Raw genomic sequence first — 16571 nt, 5'->3', positions numbered from 1 at the left:
TATTTCCTTGATTAGGAGGGTTTGACAGGAATTTTTACAAATTTTCCATCTGGAGAGAAAATAAGGGTTCCTACATCTACATTGAATTCAGCCCCCATTGGCTGGTGAGGTATCACAACACATTCTTACTATGAGTCTTCCTGAGTAGACCATGTAAGCGTAATGTATCTATTGAACCGATATCAATTTTGGCAATTATTTTTTGAATTGTGCACTGCAGAGTTCACATCAGGCAGTTTCTCATTTCTGTTAAGCGTACAAGCCTCTGCGCTTAATATCTCATCTCAGAACAGAAGTTAAGCCTCTAACTCTCCCCCCCACCCCCTTCCAGGAAAAAAAACAACAACAATGTGCATCTGCAATCTCAATGAGCAACATTTTAGAACAATCTCTTCATGCTCCATGAAGTCAAATCAATTCAAGTAACCATTTTGCAAACAAAATTTTTCCAAAAAGCTACAGCCAGCATTGTTTTATGACTATTTGGGATGTTATGAATAAGAGGAAGATAAAAATTGTATAGAATCATAGACTAAGGTCAGAAGGGACCACTATGATCATCTAGTCTGACCTCCTGCACAACGCAGGCCACAGAATCTCACCCACTCACTCCTGTATCAAACCTGTGTCTGAGCCATTGAAGTCCTCAAATCATGGTTTAAAGACTTCAAGATGCAGAGAATCTTCCAGCAAGTGACCCATGTCCCACGCTGCAGAGGAAGGCGAAAAACCCGCAGGGCCTCTGACAATCTGCCCTGGAAGAAAATTCCTTCCCGACCCCAAATATGGCGATCAGCTAAACCCTGAGCATGTGGGCAAGACTCACCAGACAGACACCCAGGAAAGAATTCTCTGTAGTAACTCAGATCCCACCCCATCTCACATCCCATCACAAGCCATTGGGCATATTTACCGCTAATAGTCAAAGACCAATTAATTGCCAAAATTAGGCTATCCCATTATACCATCCCCTCCATAAACTCATCAAGCTTAATCTTGAAGCCAGATATGTCTTTTGCCCTCACTGCTCCCCTTGGAAGGTTGTTCCAGAACTTCACTCCTCTGATGGTTAGAAACCTTCATCTAGTTTCAAGTCTAAACTTCCTGATGGTCAGTTTATATCCATTTGTTCTTGTGTCCACATTGGTACGGAGCTTAAATAATTCCTCTCTCTCCCTGGTATTTATCCCTCTGATATATTTATAGAGGGCAATCATATCTCCCATCAGCCTTCTTTTGGTAAGGCTAAACAAGTCAAGCTCTTTGAGTCTCCTTTCATATGACAGGTTTTCCATTCCTCGGATCATCCTGGTAGCCCTTCTCTGTACCTGTTCCAGTTTGAATTCTTCATCCTTCTTAAACATGGGAGACCAGAACTACATACAGTATTCCAGATGAGGTCTCACCAGTGCCTTGTATAATGGTATTAACATCTCCTTATCTCTACTGGAAATACCTCGCCTGATGCATCCCAAGACCACATTAGCTTTTTTCACGGCCATATCACATTGGCGGCTCATAGTCCTCCTGTGATCAACCAATACTCCGAGGTCCTTCTCCTCCTGTTACTTCCAACTGATGCGTCCCCAGCTTATAACAAAAATTCTTGTTATTAATCCCTAAATGCATGACCTTGCACTTTTCACTATTAAATTTCATCCTATTACAATTACTCCAGTTTACAAGATCATCCAGATCTTCCTGTATGATATCCTGGTCCTTATCATGCTATAAACAAATTTTAAATGAGGAAAGGCTAATTTCTGCTTAAAGTATTGCTAATGCAAGAAGGAGCAAAATGAGTTTTGTAATTGTAAATATTACCTTTGCTATGAAATAGTCCCAGATACTAAGTTCAGGAGGGATAAACTTTTCCCTGTAAGATGGAGATTCTTGCTCTACCAAAGATGATGAAGGAGACTGTGAAATTTCTTTCGGAGAGATTTTTGATGAAAGCGTAAAACTTTTTTGTTGCTTCTTACCATTGTCTACAGAAGAAGAAACTAAAAAAACAAAAAAAATATGAAAAGGAGAAATGAATATTCATGGTAAAAGACTAAAACACACCTCTTTGTTATATATTTCCAAGATTTTCTTTTACCATCTCTTTAGAAAGTATTTCCTCAAACAGTATTTGAAACAAACCTCCCAAGTTTTCATATAGTGTTCTGTGTTAAAGGGGAAAACCACTAGTCTTCAAGCTTAAAAAATCTCCAGTTAATTGCATCCTTCAATAAATAAGTTACTATTTATTAAGTTAATATCTTTAATTTCATGGTCAGAGATAATCAAAATGTACGCATGCAAGATGACAGGGTTACAGCTTCAGCATTCTTCTGATACAAGTGCTTAACCATGCAACTTTAATGTTGCATTAAACACTTATTTGGGGGGTGTTCACAGTTGCAGAACTAACAAGCACCAGTCAGCAAAGGCAATATTATTCATTGATGTCATTAATTAACTGCACACATGTAGGCTACTGGTTTTAGCTGACAAAATACAGCTTATTTTTATAGGCTACTGGCTTTAGCCTCAATAGACGTTTGGACGAGGGAAGGTGCTAACAGAGCAAATGATCTCTCAAAACTCACAATGGTGCTCCAAATAATTATGTAGTTTAAAAATAATGTCCAATAGGAAAGATTCTGGAGCTGAAGCAGGACAAATTTAGTGCTCTAAATACACCTATGGCAGGAGGTCTGAAAATCACCCATTGCAGCTAAACAGGACTTTTTCCAGAGATGAGGAGCTATGGCCATATTCTGACAGGTCTGACCATGCCTTCTGTGCAACAAAGGAAAGAGGAAACCATCAGAAAAATAGAGAACCCAGATGAAAGAAAACGGTTTCTCGCCTTCTTATAACTGTTTATTGAGAGGTGTTGCATGTGCTGATTATACTAGGTGTGTGCGTGCATGTCTTGTGTACAATGCCATATAGTTTTCCATAGTGGTGCCCTAGCAGCAGCCATGCCTGCTCTCTGGTATTACTTGTGCTTTGAACTGAGGGTATAATGGTGGAGCCACCTCACTCACCTTTCAGTTCCTTTGAACTGGACTCAGGAAATAGACTGATGCACTGGGGCAGGAGGGTGGGTTGTGTAATGGACATATGCAACATATCTCCAAGAAAAACCAGTTATAAAAAGGTGAATAACCATTTTTTCTTCTTCAACTGGTTGCATGTATCCATTATGCTGGTTGCCTTCTAAGCAGTTTGCAATGGAGGTGGAGAGCTAGGCGTCTCACCAGAAGAGGGACAGCAGAACTGCTTTCCCCACATTTGCATCTTCTCTCACTGTGGTAGTAATTGCATAATGTCTAGCAAAGGTGTGGACTGAAGACCATATTACCACTCTACAGTGTCCACGACAGGAGTATTTCTCACAAACGCCATACAGACTGAGCATGCTCCAGCTGAATGTGAAAACAGTTTTGCTTGTGTGACAATGCCCTGTAGCACGACAATACAGCTGGTGATGCAAAAGGACAGTTGTTCTGTTGCAGGATGTCTTTCATTCATTCCACAAAGGAGACGGACAGCTGAGTAGGGAACCAAAAAGGTTTTGCTCATTCCAGATAAAGAACGAGTGCTCAGTGTATATCCAGAGTGCGTGGCTTTGGAAAGAAGACTGGTAAATATATTTTGATTGGCGGAGGTGGAAATCAGATACTACTTTTGTTTAGGCTATGGCCTATGCTGTATCTTGTCCCTGTTTAAAAAAAAAAAAAAAAAGCATATCTAGGATCTGTCATTAGAGCATGTAGCTTCCTTACTCTTCTTGCTGAAGGGATGGCTATTTGAAGAGCCAACTTTGCTGAGAGGTGTGACAATGAACAGGTGGCTAACAGTTCAAAAAGGGGACCCATCCATAAGGGCTGATAATAGTAAATTCAAATCCCACTGTGGAACAGGGTCCCTGATAGGTAAAAACAACCTAAGGAACCTGGTAGTCACAGGGTTAGAGAATACATGAGGGTGAAATGTTGAAATTGTGCCAGGTTCACTTTGATAGAGTTGACTGTCAAACTAAGTGTAACAAGTAGTCAAAAATATTTTGACTTGTAGACTGTATGAGACACCCAGACGCACGCTTCCACTTACTAAGTTAAGTCGCCCTTGTGGATGCGTTTTCTACTATTATGTAGGACGTTCTGGACTGCCTCGGAACAGAGTGCCCTCCTGGGTTTACTCACTGAGGAACCGGGCTGTGAGGTGTAGTGACTGAAGGTTCAGATGCAATACCTGCCTGTGACTCCAGGATATAAGGTCTCTGACTAAAAGCAGAGGTAAGATTTGATTGATGGACAATGTGAGCAGATCTGAGAACCAAGGCTACCTTGCCCAGCCTACAACAACAAGTGTTATTCTGCCTCATTCTGGCTTCAGCTTGAAAATGACTTGGAAATCAGTGGCACTGGAGGGAAAGCAAAGCGCAAGTCCTTGTCCCAGGAAAGAGAAATGTATCTGCTATAAACCCGGAACTGTGACCTACCCTTGAACAGAGATGGGGCATTCCCTGTTCTGACTGGTTGCAATTAAGTACTTCTATTTGAAATACTGACTTTAGTACAGTCATATTGAGAGACCATTCATGATCCAAGAGAAATGACCTGTTCAGGGAGTCTACTAATCCATTCTGAACCCATGGTAGGTGTGATGCTAAGAGTCAGAAGTTCTGCATGCAGAAGTTCCAGAGCCTGACTGCCTCCTGGCACACTGTTCAATTTGGCACCCCCAATTGTTGAAGTGTAACACCACTATGGTGGTGTTGGTAAGTATTTGGATAGACCTGCCCTGTATATATGAAGTAGAAAATGGTGGCATACTCTGGAGATGCCCCAAATTCTGAAATGTTTATGTGCAGCCTGGCCTCCTGAGCGGACCACAAACCCTGAGCATGCCTGTCTCCCAGATGCACTCCCCACCCAATGGCTAAAGCGTCTGTTACCAAAGTCATACAGGGAAGAGACTGGGAGAACAAGGCACCCCTACAGACATTGTCTTGGTTCATCCAACAATCCAGGGATGATAGGACCTTGTCTGGAGTGTCCAGGGGATGTATCTGAGGGTGATACATTGACTTGAGCCTCTGTAATCCTCGGATATGTAGCCATGGTGAAGGAAGGGGTCATATACATGTACTTGCCATATGCCCCAGGCACCTGCAGCAATTCATCGTTGTGGTCTAGAATGGCCCTTGGAGGACACACAAGGGTCTCGTAAAGCTACAAGACTTGGTATTGGCAAAGATTCTTCTCTAGAATCAAACCCAGGACTGCCCCAATAAATTTTATTCTCTGCAGGGGTTTGGAGGATAGATTTCTCTTTGTTCACTTCCAAGGCCAAGAGCATGAAAATAGAGTGTTCGATGAATACTTCTCTCTACCTGTTGACAGGAGCAATCCCAGACCAACCAATCGTCCAGGTACAGACATCTGTGGTAGAGGTAGGCTGCCACCACTGCCATGCATCTGGTAAAAACCCTTGGTGTGGAAGACAGGCTGAAGGGTATGAACTGAAAGCGGTCTCCTCCTCCCACGAACCTTTGAAATTCCCTGTGGTCAGGGTGGATTGCCACATGGAAATATGCAGCCATTGAGTTGAGGGTAGTATACCAATCTTCTGGGTCTAGCAAAGAGATAACAGTTGCAAAGGAAACCATATAGTACTATAGCTTCTCTATGTACTTGTTTGAATTCCGAAGATCCAAAATGGGCCTCAGACCACTTTCTTGCCCTGGGTATTAGGAGGCAGCGGAAGTAGAATTCCGTACCAGTACTGAGCAGGCACTTCTTCTATGGCTCCTAAGGAATGTAGATTCTGCACTTCCCACCCTATTACAGACTTGGGAGATGGTTCCCTGATAAGGGACAGGGAGTGAAGACAGTAAATATAGGGTACATCCTGATCCCCCCTGCTTAGCAGCCACTTTTCTGAGGTGATATATTGCCACATATGGAAATAAGATAACCTGTTTCCAAAAAGGGGAAGATTTTCACTAAAATCTGATATTCTGACCAAAGGAGGAGTCCAATGGGCTGCTTTGAGGTGTGGGGCTTCTTAGCAGAAGCACTCCAGGTGGATAGCTGGGGCCTTTTCCTTTGCTGTTTGTGCTTTTGCCTATACCCATCAGTCTCTCTAGGGATGTAGCCCTACTGCCATGGTAGAAACAGATGTTGAAACTTTATTATCTTGGGGGGGTAGCATATACAGACCTAGGAATTTCAACACTGCTCTAGAGCCTTAATATATTAGTGCTCTTGTTCAAGGAGATAAAGGTACAGCCTTCGAAGGTGAGGTCTTCAATGGTCTGAAAAGGATTTCCTGGGGACCGGAGCCTTGACAAACACCACATGGTTACTGCCATTGCCCAAACTGCAGCAGCTGAGTTCATCACATCCAGGGAGGCCTGCAAAGGGGCCAGTGCTACCAGACAACCTTCCACTAGGAGAGACTGGAAATCACTCTTGGAAATATCTGGTAACTTGTCGAGGATTTTGGTAGAGCATTCCAACTGGAATAATCATAATGGGCCAAGAGGACCCGATAATTCTCTATAAGCAGCTGTAACCCCACAGCTGACTCAACATTTTCTAAGAGAGATCCAAGTTTGTGTCCCTTTCTTGGTGTTGCTTTTGCTCTGCTTTTGCAGTGTAGTTCATTAATTGTCACTGCTGCCAGGAAGCTTGGTGTGCAGTATTGATAAAACCATTCATAGTCTTGTGATGGAACTTGGTACTTGTACTGGTGGCAAAATGCATGGAACACTAGAGATGATGGGATTTGCCATAAAGCTTTACTAAGTTGCATGACTGCCTCATTTATAGGGAGAGCAACTTTCCCTGTTGTAGCAGGGTATAAAACGTCTTGAGTTTGTGGGAATTCTCCTCCTCAGACTCTATCCGAGTTCCCAGAGACAGAGTCCTCCTTTTCAGAAGCTCCTGATAGGACTAAAAATCAATTACTGGAGAAGATGCTGCTGGTGCCAGGGTCTCATCCAGTGATGAGGATGAGATGTTCAGAGGAAGCAGGTTAGAACCTTCTTGAAGCTAGTCTTGAACTGCCAGTATAGAAGGTCTTTCCAAAGCAGGCAATAGGTGGTCCCAATCCTCAGTACCCCAGGAGCTCTGTAGGAACAGTGAGTAGTCTGTCAGTACTGCGTGAAGAAACTTTCCCCCTCAGCAATATGTTTCCATAGTGTAGTGGTTACCTGGTAACAACTCTTTGGTACTTCCCCTCTCAAGGACCAATTTCTGTAGTGCAGTGGAGATGAGGATCTAGACACTGTAGGCATCCCCCCAGGGTAAACCAGTAGGGTCAATGATGGGGCTGGTATGGTATCGGAGACCAATTGATGACTTCTATGCCTTGGGATGCAATGAATTTCTGAAGTGGGAACCCACTTCAGATTCCAAGGAAGAGTATAAATACTCTTAAGGCCAGGGAGATGCAGTACCAGAAGTCATCGCAGGAGATAAAGAACGTGACCTATGACAGGCCTGTGGTATGGGACTGCAACATCAGGGGCTTCTGAGCTATGTTACTGTGCATTGAGAGAGAACTGTTACCACTGGTGTCTGAGCCAAGATCTAGATTGCCTGGAGTGTTACCAGACCTGAACTCCCAGGTGCCAAACCAGATCCCAACATAGAAACCAGCATAGACACCACATGCAACAGGCTTGCACAAGTACTATCAGTCTGAATAATTGGCGAGGGTGGTTTGGAGAGCCTTAGCAGATCTTTTACAGCTACATATGCCTCCAGGGAGGTCACTTCTGAAATAGGCCTTTGCCCTGCATAAGTGGACAGCTCCAGCGTCGGCACCAAGGAAATAGTTGGCCTCAACAGTCCCTGCATGGGAAGCCGAGTCAAAGGTTCTGGCCTGACTGAGTCACTAGGATGGAGCCCTGTGGAGTGGCAGGCCTAAGGGTGCACTCTGTCTTCAGTACCAGAGTGGCTAGCCTCTGCAGTTGAGGAGTCCCACACAGAGGGCTATGACAACATGGAAGTCATCCCCCCTCTTTGGCTTTGGAGGCAGAGAGCGCTCTAAGCACTTTGAGGAATGTCCTGGCAAGGTTATCACCTCTTGTCTCTTTCCCCAGTTAAGGCCAAGGGAGCACTCCCTATAGTCAACTGAAGCTGTAGCAATGCCAGGTGAGTAGCGGCCTCTATGAGGATGGACCTGAGGTGTTTCTCTGTTTTCTAGTTCTAGTTTTGAAGCTCTGGCAAGTTGTACACTATTCTCTTAGTGACCTTTTCACAAGCATTTAAAATAGAAAGAGTGAGGGATGCTCACGGGCATGAACTTTTGACACCTGGAGCAGAACTTGAAGCCAGGGGCCCTGGCACAGGCTCCCCCAGTACCAGGCAGAGCTCAGCATCCACTAACAATCAGATTAAACTATATAGAAGAAAAAACAAGACAGAAAGGAGGCCCGAAGGACCCTAAATGAGTATCACAATCTAATAGCTATAAATGGCAAGTTCACAGAGGGAATGAGCAAACAGCAAGTTCTGGCCACTGACGGTAAGAAGAAACTGAAGAATGGGCAGGGCCCTCCATCCTTTGTACACTTGACTTGAGGCACAAGGGATAAGAGGGCGCAGGTATGGCTGCCTGTATGGGAACCACTAGGGAAAACTCTGGCAACAGTGCATGAGACACACATACACCTAGTACAAAGGACATATGCAATCACTTGAAGAAAAATGTTTATAATTATGAGCAGAGCTTAACGTCAGGAAATTTTCTACTATGCATTTTCATTTAAATTTTATTCTACATTTTCAAATGTTCGTAACTCTGGTTAATGAAAACTAGATGTTTTCCAAGCCAATCAAAAGTCACTAAGCCCTCAAAGGAGTACTGTCTGTTGCAAGTTTCAAGCTTAAGCTATTTTTTGCTACAGTCTGGTCTTAAGAGTGGGTTTTTTTTGTTTGTTTGTTTTAAATGGGAACAATTTTTAACATCTTACAAAATTCAAAGTGGCTGAAGGGATTTTTTTACTCCCACTTCCAAAAAAGGAAATTTACCTTCAGGCAAAAAACAAAGCATGGAAAGTTCCCACTGAAAACCATCAGAATCCAATGATCATGTGAAAACAAGACGGGGTTGTTTCTATTGTGAAATGCTTTACAAACTAAACTGTAATGTATGCTTAACTCAACATTTACTACAAGCGGACAACTAGACTTCATATTGAACCTAAGATAGCTACTTTTGAACTGTGCATATTCTGTCACCACGTTGCTACAATAGAACAGTGTGGCTAAGTAGAAACATATTTCCCCTTACGGATGCTATTAAGAATTCACTTACCTGCATTAATGATGCAAATATATATGCTGTAATACAATGTTTCCTATTTTGTTATTTAAAGATTATCAGCCAACTCAAAGAGCATGCACGTGCATCATTAAATATGTAATTTTAGCTTCAGCACAAAAAATGAAACTTACTCCAATGTTTAAATGAAGCAGAAAAAGAAAACTGTTTTATGATACAGCACTAAATATAAATTTGTAAGTTTTTTTTTAAAAGTGCATTTCAAAAAGCAATTGCTATATTATTAGTTGCTATTTCTGATAATCTGTGGTGGTATTTTCCTCAATCATTTTCTAGCCCTTGGTCACTTGTCTGATACTTTAAAGAGTTGAATTTAGAATGATTTTTAACTAAATATAGGTGACTTGAGACATACATCATGTGTGACCTATTTTTGTACATTCTCAAACAATCATTTGATAATCCTTTGAGTTCATAAGTATGTTTTTTTTAAAAAAATCCTTATGTGGTAGGCTATGAAAGCTTGTCTCTCTCACCAATAGAAGTTGGTCCAATAAAAGATATTACATCATCTACCTTCTCTCTCTTGATTACATATCATTTAGGATCTTAAATCATTAGCTACTTTTAATAGTGAAGTCAAATTTAGTGTGTATAGATAGCTACAAAACAAAGTATGTCAATTTAAAAGAAATTTGAGATTGTGGTTTTGAACTTAATTTTAATATACTCAGAATCTGAGAAAATGCATCTTAATTCCCAATACATTAAATTTACAACACTGAGACAAGTTCACAAATGGCACTTTTAAGGAGTAAAAAAAAAAAAAAAAAATACAATATTTTTTTAAAAGCAGACAAATTTAAAATAGGAAGCAGATTAAAAGAAAAACAAAAAACAGTCTGTGAATCCAGATGTCCTACTTTAGATTACAGTACAGAAGTTACACTAAAACGTAACAATGGAGTACCACGAATTGGTACAGGGACAGTTTCCAGTTTGGCAACATGCTGCTCCATGTAAAATCAATGGTGTCTCAGATTACTTTTGTCTGGCTGAATACCAACCGTCGAAAATTACTACTATTTCTGGAAAAAAGGATTTTGCTCTTACCTTGTAAATTTATCACTTAAACACCTGAAATTTGGACCTCTGTTTCTCTTTTTTCTGACTCAAGAAGTCCCATTCCCTATCTTCCACTAAGCAACTCCCTGTAGTACACCTCTACTCAGATATAAACGCTGTCCTCAGAAGCCAAAAAATCTCACCGCGTTATAGGTGAAACCGCGTTATATCGAACTTGCTTTGATCTGCTGGAGTGCGCAGCCCTGCCCCCCCCCCCCCCGGAGCACTGCTTTACCGTGTTATATCTGAATTCGTGTTATATCAGGTCACATTATATCGGGGTAGAGGTGTACTTCCCTTTCTTGCTAGAGTCTGCTTTTTACCCAAAGACTCCATTTCGTCAAAACAATCAAGACTACTATAAAATTGAACAGCATTACCTGGCTGGGACCCTTAGATTGGTTCTCTCTTTTGCAAAAAGTGAATTTACAAATTAAAACCAAAATTCTCCTTTCTTCAGCAGCTCCCACAGAGTCCCTCTCCACCCCACTCCCATCAGGAATCTGGGCTATGCCTGGCAACACCCAGCACAAACAAGAGTGGGAATAATTTACATGGGAATTTAGAGGACATTGTCTGGTATGTGTTGTCATCGGTCCCATAATACATAGAAAAAATGTTTTCTGGATAGCAAACTGGTAATCAGTGGACAACCCATCTGCCCAAGACACGGAGAATGACAGAATAAGGTATGACTTTCAGAAGGCAGCCTCTTATCCCCACCACTCGCAGACCTTCTGCAAAGTATATTTACATGAAGGAAATACGTAGCCACTTGAGTATGACCGAAGATGTCTTTCCCCACTCTCTCCCCATCCAAAAGCAGAAAGAGGAAGTCAGACTGTCAAAACTCCTGGTTTCTGTGCACATAGTACATAATGGCCGCAATGTCCAAGAAGGGACTCAGAAGAGGAAACGTGAGGAAAAATGAATGGACTGATCCTTATGAAATCTCAAGTTCACCTTAAGGAGGAAACTGGGAACCATACCCTATGTTCATCTTATTATGAAGATCAGTTTTACTAACATTGTGTAGACAATCAACGTGGGTTTGCTCTAACGGACAATCCTTGAGCAGTCTCTCTCAAACCCAGCCTTGTGGTACTACAGGTCATTAATGTACTACTCTCCAAGTTCTGGTAACTTACTTCAGTTACTGGCAGACACTCCTCCCCATTTAGTTCCTACTCTTCTCTCTCTATTCTTCCACTCTCCTCCCACCCAACTCCACCAATATGGTTGGTCTCAACAAAATGAAAGTTATTAAAAATCCCAGTATTTGAAGTGGTCTGGGAGCTTTAGATATTAGGATATTAAACACCGTAGATTTGCCTTGCAAGCTACAACACAGGGGAGGGGGAGAAGAGGAGTGAACCACAGGGTTCGATTAAAATAATTTATTAGAAATTTGGATAATTTTTCATGATGGTGGTTTTGGTACTGCTGGTGCACATGGGCACTTGCTTCATACACATGCATTAGGTCTGAAGGGATGGCAAATCTGGCATTACAGTGTGGATTCCTCACAGAGTTGCAACAGCTTGGTGAGGGATTCGGTTCTCTGAAGTCTTGTGGTCGTGGAGGCAAAGACAGTAAAAAAAAAGGATGACAACTTTTTTCATTTACCTCATAGATGGGCAAAGGAGGTACTCACATTCCTTTCCAACACCTTAACTTTCCAAACAGTTCCTTAAAAAGTTTTCTGAGAACAATGTTTTGTGGTTCAGTGATAAACTAATGGAATCGTTTTAATATTCAAAATATTTTCTGGTTTTGAAGTGCGTTAGTTCATTTTCTAGCATGTCACATAACATTTGAGAACGGATGGCAAAAGTAAACCCTGATGAATAATAGTGAAGTGGCTCCATTTAATCTACAAGACAAGATGGACAGGTATCTGGGATCACGGAACTGTCTTTAAAACATTTTAAAAATGCTCAATAAAAGAAAGAATTATGAACCAAGCATATTTCAAGCTACTCAGGATTTCACTATTACTCAATGTTCGATCCAAATTGTATCATGCTGACAGCAAACAGCAAAATTTTCATCATCATTCCTTAGTTTGTGGAGACAAATTAATTGCAACAAGCAATTTAGCAATTTTAAAAACATTTTACTTGTAATCTGAAGTCCAAAATGATTATTTGAATTAATGTTAAAAATCATTCCTACAAAAGGCTTGATTTTTTATTTTCATTTACAGTAGTACTCTATAGCAACTGAGCACATGAAATGAAGTATGGATTTCTAACTGTTATAAAACAATCGCAAGTATCAAAATTGTTCTGCAGAACTTATTATGGAAAAATTATTATTTCTCTATTTAAGTTGCACAGAATTAAATCAGAAATTATTCAGGAAACTAGACTGAAGCTCTCCAAATGGTCCTGGAAATGTATCATCTTTTTTCACCTACCCTTTTATCATGAAGGATAACGGAAAAACTAATGCTTTATATACACAAAACAACAATTCCCAGGGGAGGGAAACATTTTACAAGGCTGCCAAGATATGTAAACTTAAATTAAATGAGTCTCAAAAATAATAATATTTGAAAAATATGTTCTCTCTTTACTTAATGGAATTAAGGAGTCTATTTCCTTTGTGAGAAGTGATATTCAGAACACCTAAAGCAGTGCAAGGATGCTACTTTATGTGTTTGGGGTGTAAACTATTTCAAGGGAATCTGAATTTTGAACTATTATTCTTGGCAAATGAACAAAAGAAACTTTAAAATTTGTTTTAAAATGTAACTGACATTTAAAACTACACATTTATTTCTGTCACTAGCTCTGAGATCTTAAGCAACACTTAAAAAAACTTTTCCCACATCAGCTTAAGTATATTCCATAAAGATACATGTTTTGGACATGGAAAATATTAAACTCAACTTATGGGGAGCTCAGTATCCACATTCAGAAAAATGCTCAAAGTCAGACAAACAGCTGAACAAATATCAAAGGAAAAATGCATACTCCACTTTTCTCAGAGGATCAGAAGTCTTTTTGGAAGTCTGATTTCTTTATGAACTCTGGATGGCACAGGGGAACCAAGATGAAGCTTAAAGTGCGTGATGCTCATGTGGACACGATCTCACCTTAAAGAATGAGTTCTCCCATTACTGCAACTCTCCCCATGAGATAAGAAAGTGTCTTTTGACATCCTTAATTTGTGGGAAGGAAAATGTTGACAGGGTTCTCAAAAAACACTTTCAGAAAAATAACCCAGGTGTTTATCAGGTATTTCATTTTTTGAACTAGTATGCCATTACGAAGTATTTATATGCATACCTGAAAAGTCTTTTTTTTTTTTTAATACTAGAAACAGTCTTTAATTTCAATCTTTAATTTTTAAATTATATTATTATTTATTATTATTATTATTATTATTAATCTGTGAGTGAAAGCTTAACATAAAATGTAAAAGGAAAGTGATGAGAAAAAAAGATAGGCATAATTATTGGACAACATACTTGAAAGTTACCGAACAATCCAGAAGGAAAGCTGAATGGGAGTCAGTGGTGACTGAATAAAGTGGTCTGACTAACGTGTCACTGGATGCTGGAGAGATCAGATGATGGAGATAGCTAGTATTCACCATTCAGACATTGCTTCCCCCTATATCTCCTTTTGGATCCCCCCATTTTAGCAGTACTTTGTGCTTGATTTCTTTGTTTTCTTCTTCCCCTACACACAACTGTTATTTAAGCATGTTGTATTTCAGTCATCTGCAAAGGATTTTTAGAAATTGGACTTGTGCCTTTTTTTTTTTTGTATTATCACTATGTATAAGAAATGCCTGTATGATTTTTTCAGAACAGTTTCTGGATTTTTTGTTTTTGCAACTTACAAGAGTCAGGAGTATCTACTTTGTTGCAAGACTTTTTCAGGGTTTCAGAGTAACTGACCTCTCACATCTTAGTCGAAGTGACAGTATGTTAGGCTCAACGTGCTTTCTCCAAAATGTTAGTCAGTCACTGGAGTTAAACAAGTCTTAATCAAAATGCCTTCCCCTCCAAGTGCTACACTTTTAACCTCATGACTTTTGGAAAACTAGTAGAGTTATGATATTACAGATCACTAGACAAGAGCCTTTGCAGTAGTAAGTCACTAAAATATGTATATTTACATTTATATAAAGCTCTCTCTATCAAGGCATTTACATGAATATCATGTTTAAAATTATCCTAAACTCTGTATCAATAAACTAACAATTTGTGCTAAAGAAAAATGTATTTAAAAAAAAAATCAATCCATCTCAGGACAATTTAGAATTCATGTATTTACAATGTTCATTATTTGTTTGCTATTCTAAAGGATTCTCTATAATTATTAAAATATTTTAAGTATACCAAAAAGTGAGAAAATATCACATTTGGTGTCTTGGGTGAACACTTAGAAATCCACAGTCATCATAACCCATATATCTATTTGATGCAAAACAAGCAGCCTCCATAAACAAAGATTTGAAACACTTCTGATGATGCCAAACCATGGTCTGAGCAATTTATTATTTTTGTATTTAAAATTGGTTTAAATTAAAGCATAGCAAAAATGCTACAAATATGTCAATTTTTTTGAAGTGTAATCCAATTGCGGATTAAACCAAAAAAAATTTATCCGTTTTTAAATTCAAGCTCATGGCTTGCGATCAGAAATTTTTCTTTACCGGTTTTATATTTCTATATATGCAAACTGGTTTTAGAGACCTAAATACTAAAGTTAATATCTTGCCTGCATGTTTGGTAGGACTATGAGTACTGATGGCAGCAAGGGATTTGGAAAACCCCACACATTCCATAGAGAACACTACTACCTGGTGTGGGCTAGGCATAGAGAAGTGCCTACCTGCCAAAGAGAGAAAACATACACTGTACTTGCAGTAAAGGAACACAGATATGGCTATTGTGTCAGGAGAAAGTCAAAAGTTGAGCTCTGCAAGAACCATTTTTAATATTCTATTTTCTACACTCTGGCATAACTGAAAAAGCAGTATAGAAGTTTAACCCTAAATCTGTTTCTATAGGATTAAAAATCCACAGAAGTGCATTTCATTACCATTCACTTCCCTCTCGTGTTCTATTCTACAAAACAACTGCTCCACTAAGTGTTAGAGCAATTTACTGTATTGTCTTTTGTATACATTGCTTCGAATATGAACTAGAGTAAGACACACAATGAATTTCTACTAAACCCAAGCTATGTTGTATGGTAATCAAGAAGTTTTTTTCAGAAATATTTAAAAAAAAAAAAAAAACCTAAAAGAGAGGTAAATAAAAAAGCGTAAGCTAACCAGCTTTTGTTGTCTGTTGCATCTGTCCTCTGCTAGGAATATGAGCTCCTCCACCAAAGACAGCAGACCACATTTTGTCGTTAAAAGGATGGGCCATAATTCTATACAATTCACTGCTGGAATGAGTTGCTAGACCATGAATGAAGAGACTAAGATAGACTGCTGTTAGAATTTCACAAAGTAAAACTGTGAGTCCTGGCTGGGCTTCCTCACCAGCAGAATTCAAAAGACTTATCAGAGTTGTTATTCCTAAAATATAAAAATAACAGAGGTAAATACTTTCTGGTTTATAATCAAAGATGCATGATATAATCAAATGTATGAATCCTTTTATTAATTTGGAGGACAAAATGTAGACATTAAAGAATAACGAAAGTTACCTATATTAAAAGACTCCAGAAGGAAATAAAATTTACTTAGCTTTTGCATTTTAGTACCCTTTTACAGGTTTGTGTATTAAACATGTCATTAATCAGTAGTCCAATAATATACTCAAACTTAAGCAAAAAGCTACGTTAAAAGAACTTTACAACTTTCAAGTCAAGCACTCAAAAGTTATGAAATGACAGAATTCAGGTTGCCCGTGCAACCTTTATTCAGCCCTCTTGTGCAGTATGTTAAAATCTTTAGTTACATAATAGCATGCTTCCCCCCGCCTAGCCCCCAAAAGACCCCTACCTCATTCAGTGAAGGGTTAGCAATGGAATATTTGTAGGACATTCCTAAATTGTAACTAAAGATTTCTCTCTCTCTTCCCCCTCCTCACCCCTGCCCCTTCCAAAAAAATCAGCATGAGGAGAACATCCAGCATGGCAAGTTTCAGCCTGAATGGTTGAAGTTTGGCTAAGTTATAAGCA

The 16571-nt window shown here is 39.6% G+C and overlaps 1 protein-coding gene across 8 annotated transcripts in view; it reads right to left on the bottom strand.

Annotated features, from left to right (window-relative positions):
* The window catches only part of DMXL1 (Dmx like 1), a 142252-nt gene that overhangs the window by 27314 nt on the left and 98367 nt on the right, over positions 1-16571 (bottom strand). For 6 of the 8 annotated variants that reach the window (XM_005300153.4, XM_005300154.4, XM_042854648.2 and 3 more), the window contains 3 exons: positions 15715-15963; positions 15156-15269; positions 1825-2003 (listed from right to left, as the gene is read on the bottom strand). In XM_005300153.4, coding sequence (XP_005300210.1) covers positions 1825-2003; positions 15156-15269; positions 15715-15963 — 542 coding nt within the window. The remainder of the gene's footprint in view (positions 1-1824; positions 2004-15155; positions 15270-15714; positions 15964-16571) is intronic. The other 2 variants (XM_005300155.4, XM_008166673.4) reach the window with 1 other exon arrangement.

The sequence above is a fragment of the Chrysemys picta genome, chromosome 6, assembly GCF_011386835.1.
Source record: "Chrysemys picta bellii isolate R12L10 chromosome 6, ASM1138683v2, whole genome shotgun sequence".
Classification (NCBI taxonomy): domain Eukaryota; kingdom Metazoa; phylum Chordata; order Testudines; family Emydidae; genus Chrysemys; species Chrysemys picta.
This window is presented reverse-complemented; position numbering and strand designations above follow the sequence as displayed.